The 8,528-nt window shown below is 44.0% G+C and overlaps 1 gene segment (V, D, J or C); it reads right to left on the reverse strand.

The window, feature by feature from the left end:
* Window positions 1–7,331: 7,331 nt before the first annotated feature.
* On the reverse strand, window positions 7,332–8,528 carry LOC137308479 (Ig heavy chain V region-like). The segment is given in 2 exon segments: window positions 7,332–7,751; window positions 8,309–8,528. Coding segments are annotated over 2 exon segments (408 nt in total).

Genomic DNA, 8,528 nt, shown 5'->3' on the forward strand with positions numbered 1-8,528 from the left:
AAACAATGAATTCAGCCGTTAAGCGTGTACTGCTAAAAAACACGTACCAATGCCAAAGGTGGATATTTGTTCCATTAACTAACAACTAACAAGGATTCATAAACATATTTAGCAGACCGTCCTTTTAGAAAGGGATCACTCGCAGGGAAGACCAGAACAAGGGGTCATAAATATAAGATAGTCACTAATAAATCCAATAAGGATTTCAGGAGCAACTTCTTTACTCGGAGAGTGGTGAGAATGAGGAACTCGCTACCACATGGAGTGTTTGAGGCGTATAGCATAGATGCATTTAAGGAGAAGCTAGATAAGTACATGACCCCAGGGGGTCACAGTCTCAGGATACCGGGTATGCCATTTAGAACCGAGATGAGGAGAAATTTCTTCACTCAGAGGATGGTGAACCTGTGGAATTCTCTACCACAGAAGGCAGTGGAGGCCAAGTCATTAGATGTATTCAAGAAGGAGATAGATATATTTCTTAATACCAAAGGGATCAAGGGATATGGGGAAAAAGCGGGAACAGGATACTGAGTTAGATGATCAGCCATGATCATTTTGAATGGTGGAGCAAGCCCGAAGGGCCGAATGGCCTACTCATGCTCCTATTTTCTATGTTTCTATGTTTCTATGAGGGAGAAAGGGATAAAAGATTATGTTAGGGTGAGATGAAGTAAGGTGCGGAGGAGGCTCATATGGAGCATAAATATCGGCATAGTCCTGTTGGATCGAATGTTGTTTCTATGCTGTAAAGTTTATGTACGTTAATGTAATCTTCTACAGTTGTATGGGTCGAGGCTCAGAAATGAATAAAACCCGCTTGAGCGAAGTATGGAGAGGATAGCAGCGCCGGTTCTACCACCGCGAGAGGGTGAAGTTAAAACTGAAGCCGTGTGTCACTGAACCCATTTTTCTAGCCATGGCTTTTCATGCGTATTTGCACAAGATAACTGAATACTAATAATCTAAGGAGACATCGCGCTTGAAATCGGAAATTCATGCTCTCCCTTTTCTGCTACTTATGATATGTCAGTGTGTGCCAATCGAAAGTACAATTTCTTATTATGGAGGAGAGATTGAGTAAACGGGCCGATATCCTCTGGAGTTTCGTAGAATGCGAGGTGATCTCATTGACAGGGTAGATGCTGTTTTCCCCTGGCTGGAGAGTCTAGAACATAAGAACATAAGAACATAAGAAATTGGAGCAGGAGTAGGCCAATCGGCCCCTCGAGCCTGCTCCGCCATTCAATAAGATCATGGCTGATCTGATCCCAACCACAAATCTAAAGAACACAAGAAGTTGGAGCAGGACCCGGCCACATAGCCCCTGGGCCCTCTCCGCCACCCACAGGGCATTGACCGATCCGAACTCAGCTTCATGTCCAATTTCCTGCCCGCTCCCCATAACCCCGAATTCCCTTTACTTCTAGGAAACTGTCTATTTCTGTTTTAAATTTATCTAATGATGTAGCTTCCACAGCTTCCTGGGGCAGCAAATTCCACAGACCTACCACCCTCTGAGTGAAGAAGTTTCTCCTCATCTCAGTTTTGAAAGAGCAGCCCCTTATTCTAAGATTATGCCCCCTAGTTCTAGTTTCACCCATCTTTGGGAACATCCTTACTGCATCCACCCGATCAAGACCCTTCACAATCTTATATGTTTCAATAAGATCGCCTCTCATTCTTCTGAACTCCAATGAGTAGAGTCCCAATCTACTCAACCTCTCCTCATATGTCCGCCCCCTCATCCCCGGGATTAACCGAGTGAACCTTCTTTGTACTGCCTCGAGAGCAAGTATGTCTTTTCTTAAGTATGGAGACCAAAACTGTATGCAGTATTCCAGGTGCGGTCTCACCAATACCTTATATAACTGCAGCAATACCTCCTTGTTTTTATATTCTATCCCCCTAGCAATAAAAGCCAACATTCCGTTGGCTTTCTTGATCACCTGCTGCACCTGCATACCAACTTTTTGATTTTCTTGCACTAGGACCCCCAGATCCCTTTGTACTGCAGTACTTTCCAGTCTCTCGCCATTAAGAAAATAACTTGCTCTCTGATTTTTCCTGCCAAAGTGCATAACCTCACATTTTCCAATATTATATTGCATCTGCCAAATCTCCGCCCACTCACCCAGCCTGTCTATATCCCCTTGCAGGTTTTTTATGTCCTCCTCACTCTCTACTTTCCCTCCCATCTTTGTATCATCTGCAAATTTTGATATGTTGCACTCGGTCCCCTCCTCCAAATCGTTAATATAGATTGTAAAGAGTTGGGGACCCAGCACCGACCCCTGTGGAACACCATTGGTTACTGGTTGCCAGTCCGAAAATGAACCATTTATCCCAACTCTCTGCTTCCTGTTAGATAACCAATCCTCCACCCATGCCAGAATATTACCCCCAATCCCGTGATTTTTTATCTTAAGTAATAATCTTTTATGTGGCACCTTGTCGAATGCCTTCTGGAAGTCTAAATACACTATGTCCACTGGTTCCCCTTTATCCACCCTATACGTTATATCCTCGAAGAACTCAAGCAAATTTGTCAGACATGACTTCCCCTTCATAAAGCCATGCTGACTTTGTCCTATTAAATTATGCTTATCTAAATGTTCCGTTACTGTCTCCTTAATAATAGACTCCAAAATTTTACCCACCACAGATGTTAAGCTAACTGGCCTATAATTTCCAGCCTTCTGCCTACTACCCTTTTTAAATAACGGTGTTACATTAGCAGTTTTCCAATCTGCCGGGACCTCTCCTGAGTCCAGGGAATTTTGGAAAACTATCACCAAAGCATCCACAATCCCTACTGCCACTTCCCTCAAGACCCTAGGATGGAAGCCATCAGGTCCAGGGGATTTATCCGCCTTGAGTCCCATTATTTTACTGAGTACCATCTCCTGAGTGATTTTAATCGTATTTAGCTCCTCCCCCCCGAGAGTCCCCTGTTTGTCCAGTGTTGGGATATTCTTAGTGTCCTCTACTGTAAAGACTGAAACAAAATATTTGTTCAGCATTTTTGCCATCTCCATGTTTCCCACCATTAATTTCCCGGTCTCATCCTCTAAGGGACCTATGTTTGCCTTAGCCACCCTTTTTCTTTTTATATAACTATAGAAACTCTTGCTATCTGTTTTTATATTTTTTGCTAATTTCTTTTCATAATCTAACTTCCCTTTCTTAATCAATCCTTTAGTTACTTTTTGCTGGATGAGGGATCGGCCATTTAGGACTTGGGATAAGGAGGTATTTCTTCACTCAGAAGGTTGTGAATCTTCGGAATTCTCTACCCCAGAGGCCCGTGGATGCTCAGCCGTTGAGTATATTCACAGCTGAAATCGGTAGATTTTTGACTCTAACGGAATCAAGGGATATGGGGATCAGGCTGGAAAGTGGAGTTCAGGTCGAAGATCAGCCATGATCTTATTGAATGGTGGAGCAGGCTCGAGGGGCCGTATGGCCTACTCCTGCTCCCATTTCTTATGTTCTTATGTTCTGCTGTTAATCTTAAACATGGTTGGACTGAAAATGTCATCACTACTAGTTTCCTTTCACAATGTAACTGGTCGGAAATAACGAATGCATTTCTAATTTATGTCAATAGTTCAATCGTTGTAGCGGTTAACTCAGCCACACAGATATAATCTTTCTGATTGATAATCTAACCCGAAAGGCGGCAACTACACACGTGGGGCGAACGTCTGCGCCAAATTGATTATCTAGGCTAATATTCCGACACGAGATTGAACCGATGCTGGATCGTTGCCGGCTATGCTCTGACGTTGAATGTACCAGCTGCCCGCCTGCTCCAGCCGTTCGGAAGGACACTCAAAGATCCAATGATAGGATCATAGCGCAATATTGCCTTAAGCAGCTGTGCCATCAAATATTAAGTACGTTTAAACTGTAAGCAAATGGTTTGGGGTGGGATGGGGAGTGTGTTATAGTGTGATACACACAAGGTAGCACAATTGTGTGGGTCAGGCTGAATGGACCAGATGACCTGTTCCTGCCCGTCATTGTTCGTATCAGGCCATTACTATTTGTGGCATGTTACTGTCGCAGAGCCCATGAACCCAACAACAACAACCTGCATTTATACAGCACCTGCAGGTGGAAAAATGCTTCAAAACATGTGCTCGCTGACCTACATTGGCTCCTCGGTCCGGGAACGCCTCGATTTTAAAATTTTCATCCTTGTTTTCAAATCGCTCCACGGCCTCGAACCTCACCATCTCTGTAACCTCCTCCAGCCCGAGAACCCTCCGAGATCTCTGATCTCCTACAATTCCGGCCCCTTGCGCATCCCCCACTACCTTCGCTCCACCACTGGAGGCCGTGCCTTCAGCCGCCCAGGCCCTAAGATCTGGGATTCCCTCCCTAAACCCGTCAGACTCCCTCTCTTCATTTAAGACGCTCCGCAATACCGACCTCTCAACTGTTCTAATATCTCCTTACGTGGCTCGGCGTTAAATTTCGTAATCGCTCCTGTGAAGCGACTCGGGACATCTTATTATGTTAAAGGCGCTATATAAATGCAAGTTGTTGTTGTATCACCTCGTAAGGAAACGTGCATAAATGACGTCGTATATTTTCCACATGGCGAAACCTGCAAATCAGATGACTGGCCAATTCAGCTGTGTTTTCTATCTGGTGTAAATAGTTGGCAAAAGCACCAGAGGGGGAGATGAAGAGAATTTATTTTAAGCAGCGAGTTGTGATGATCTGGAATTCACTGCCTGATGGGGCGGTGGAAGCAGATTCAATAATCAGTTTCAAAAGGGAATTGGATAATTGGATAAATACTTGAAAACGAAAAATTTGCAGGCCTATGGGGATAGAGAATGGGATTAGGACCAATTGGATAGCTCTGTCAAAGAGCCGGCACAGGCACGATGGGCCGAATGACCTCCTTCTATGCAGTAGCATTCTATGATTTTATGAACTGCTGTCAACAGTGGATTTATTGGTGTTTGATAATGGCGGAAACTGCTGTATTTCCTCTTGTTCTATTTTTGTACAGGTCTGGGGCTGATCCGTCTCACTGTGATTCCCGAGCGCAGTAATAAGTGGCGCTCTCTTTCATTGTCAATTTGCTGATATCCAAAGCAAAGATATTGTTTGGAATGTCTTTGGAAGCAGTAACTCGGTCAATAACCTCTGGATTGTAGTTCTTGTTGCTTTCTTCATAGTACCGAACTAGCCAATCCAGCCTATTCCCTGGAACTTGTCGGTACCAGTGCATGACATAGCTTCGCAGATCGAAGCCGCTGGTTATACAGGTTAGTCTCAGGGACTGTCCGGCACTCCTGGTCTCTGCCTCTGGTTGTCTTAACACAACATCCGACTAGACACCTATAAAAGTAAAGAAGCATTAATTATGGTGAAATGATTCCTGGCTCTGTAAAACCACCGAGAGGGACTAAAAGTGACAGAGAAACATTGGGACGCTTGGCGCAGAATAAGAGCTACTCACTCGATAGGAAACCAAGCAATAGACCGAGGGAAATTGCCGACATCATGCTTGTTGGCACTTGGCTACATTCGGCGCCCGTTCCTCCAGTCACTCACTGGGCAAACCAGCTCCCGGATTGATGGATCCCGATTCTCAGTTACGGGGGTTTATGTAACCGGCAGAAGGGGGCGGGTTGGAAGACGCGACCTATTGGTTACATAGAACCCACGTCCACTGGAAGCACGTGACGTCATCCACCTAAACACAAACTGCGCGTTCACAATTGGTCATTATTAAAGTAGGCCAGTTGAACATTATTCCTTAAGATTTAATCGTTAACAGAGGGTTGAGCGCAAAAATGTTATTCATAATTTTATGTTGACATTGCCCCTGGGAACATATTGATTAAGATAGAATCATAGAATCAAACAGCGCAGACGGTGTCCATTCGGCCCATCATGCCTGCGCCTGCTCTTTGAAAGAGCTATCAGATTAGTCCCACTCCCCTGCTGTTTCTCAATAGCACCACATGTTTTTCCTTTTCAAGTATCTCCAGTTCCCTTTTTAAAAGTTACTGTTGAATCTGCTTCCACCTCCCTTTCAAGCAGTACATTCGAGATCATTGCTGCGTAAATGAAATTTCCTCATTTCACCTCTAGTTCTTTTGCCAATTTTCAGAAATCTGTTCTTACCTCTGGCTACCGACCCCCTGCCAGTGGAAACAGTTTCTCCCTATATTCTCAAACAAAACCGCTCATAATATTTATCACCTCGATTAAATCTCGCTTAATCCTTTTCTGCTCTGAGGAGAACAATCCCAGCTTCACCAGTCTCTCCACATAACTAAAGTCCCACATCCCTGGCACCATTCTAGTAAATCTCCTCTGCACCCTCTCCAATATATATAAACGAAGCTGTAATTTCAATGCATTCTCATTATCCCTGGATGGTTGGAACCTGATTCACACTGGGCTGTCCCTCATAGTTCTACTCTCTAATTTCCATGTAATCCCCAATAATCCATCACTGGAATGCCTTTTCCCCCTTAATACACTTTTCTGGATGACACACCCAACGATAGTAAAGTTAAGACGAGCATAACATTTGTTGATCAATAAAGCTATTTTCAGTGTTATACTGAACTTTCATGGGTATGTCAAATGATTTTTTATGCACATGTATCGAGGTACAAGAGCTGATGCGTGTCCATTCTCCAAAACAAAAACGAGCTCATGTTACAGCACACAGAGTGGACGTTCAGATCAGCGATCCAGATTGAATGGGAACCCAAATCCGAAGGGTAACAAGCTGAAGTTGTTCGTCCCTGCAACAATTAGGCCCCAATTTTATTTAATTTGGTTAGGTTTTTGAGTGAGGGAAGGCAGGCGTAGAGCACGGTGGTCTGAGCGCACTGCAATGAATGGATAAGAATGACCATTATAGCGTGGTGACGCTGTTTACCTTACTTTGCAATGCAACAAGAATATTGCAGATCACCATCGACAAATTGAACAAGACTGCATACGAGGCAACTCGCTTTGTTTAAACTGCATTCAGTGCTCAGCACAAACCATTTAGACAAGCTGAGAAGGGCTAAAGGGTATTTCAACATTAGCGAGGTGTTATTTGCTTGTGTTTATTCTTGCATTCAGTGCACCATAACGAGGTGCGAACTAATGAATAAACACAACTGTTTCTATCCCAAATAAACAGAACATTTGAGACGCTATAACCGCAACATTGAAATCGAGATTATTGCAAATGTATAATGGTTAGCTGTTTTTGGATGATATAACGATTACTGTCGTGTCATGGTTAACTATGAGCTCATGGAACGTGCCTGGTTGTTTTATGAACGTTCGGAAGGAAGTTCTGGCAGTTGTTCCTGAAACTGGCTGGAGGGACTTTCTTTTTGATCCTCGCCGGAGTTAATGGTGTTTCCCTTGTCTGGGGTTTTTGCACCAGTTCAGCCGGGGTTCCGCTGGCTGTGTCTCGGCTGCGCAGTAATACACGGCCGAATCCTCGGCTGCGGTGTTACTGATTTTTAAATAGAACGTCGAGCTGTCGGCTAAAGCAGATAATCCGTCTCGGATTCCAGAAGCATATTTGATATTGGAGCGATCGTAATATCTGGCTATCCATTCCAGGCCCTTCCCTGGAAACTGCCGATACCAGTACATAACGTAATCATCAACGTCACCGTCAGTCATTTTACACGAGAGTTGGTTGGACCCCCGAATCTTCGTGATACCTGCATCTGGCTGGGTCAACACAAGGTCAGAGCTGGAATCTGTTAAAGGAAGAACAAAAAAACAAGTAAATCCAGGTTAAAGTGGAAATAATTTAGTTCATAATTTTCGTAAAGAAGTTACAGGACAGGACAGAATCAGGCCATTCGGCCCAGCCAGTCTATGGCGGTGTTTATAGCCCATACGATCCTCCTCCCACTCTACTTAATTCATCGCATTATATCGACATACCATTCTATTCCTTTCTCCCTCATGTACTTATCTAGTTTCCCCTTAAGTAGCGCGTTTCACATTGTAATCACTCTCTGCTTCATGCAGTTTCTCCTGAATTCCCCTATTGGATTTATGAATGACTATCTTATATTTATGACCCACTAGTTTTTGCCCCCATCCCCATAATTGGAAACGTCTTCTCTTACATCTACCCGATCGAAAACTTTCATAATTTTAAAGACCTCTATCAGGTGACCTGCATTCTCTTCATTATTAGTGAAAGTCTTCTCTTTTTTTGGAGAAAAGAGCCCCAGCTTGTTCAGTCGTTCCACATAGTTTTATCTCACAACGTCGTATTGGAGTTAAAAATTGCAGCAAAACTCACGTGTAACTTGAGCCAGAATCAGAGCGAGAAAGGTGGCGATTTCCATGACATGGGTCTTCAGAGACTTGTCGGCTGACGTGACTGCCTCTGGACTCCTGGTCGGTTCTGGGGCACCGAATTATAATTGTCAGTCGAACTAGGTTCCTACAGAGTGATCGAGGAAGCGAAGGTGTGGCCCAGATCGAGTCTCCCGCCTACATCACTCACTGCTCTTTCTGTC

This window comes from Heptranchias perlo, unplaced genomic scaffold (assembly GCF_035084215.1).
Source record: "Heptranchias perlo isolate sHepPer1 unplaced genomic scaffold, sHepPer1.hap1 HAP1_SCAFFOLD_1311, whole genome shotgun sequence".
Classification (NCBI taxonomy): Eukaryota; Metazoa; Chordata; class Chondrichthyes; order Hexanchiformes; family Hexanchidae; genus Heptranchias; species Heptranchias perlo.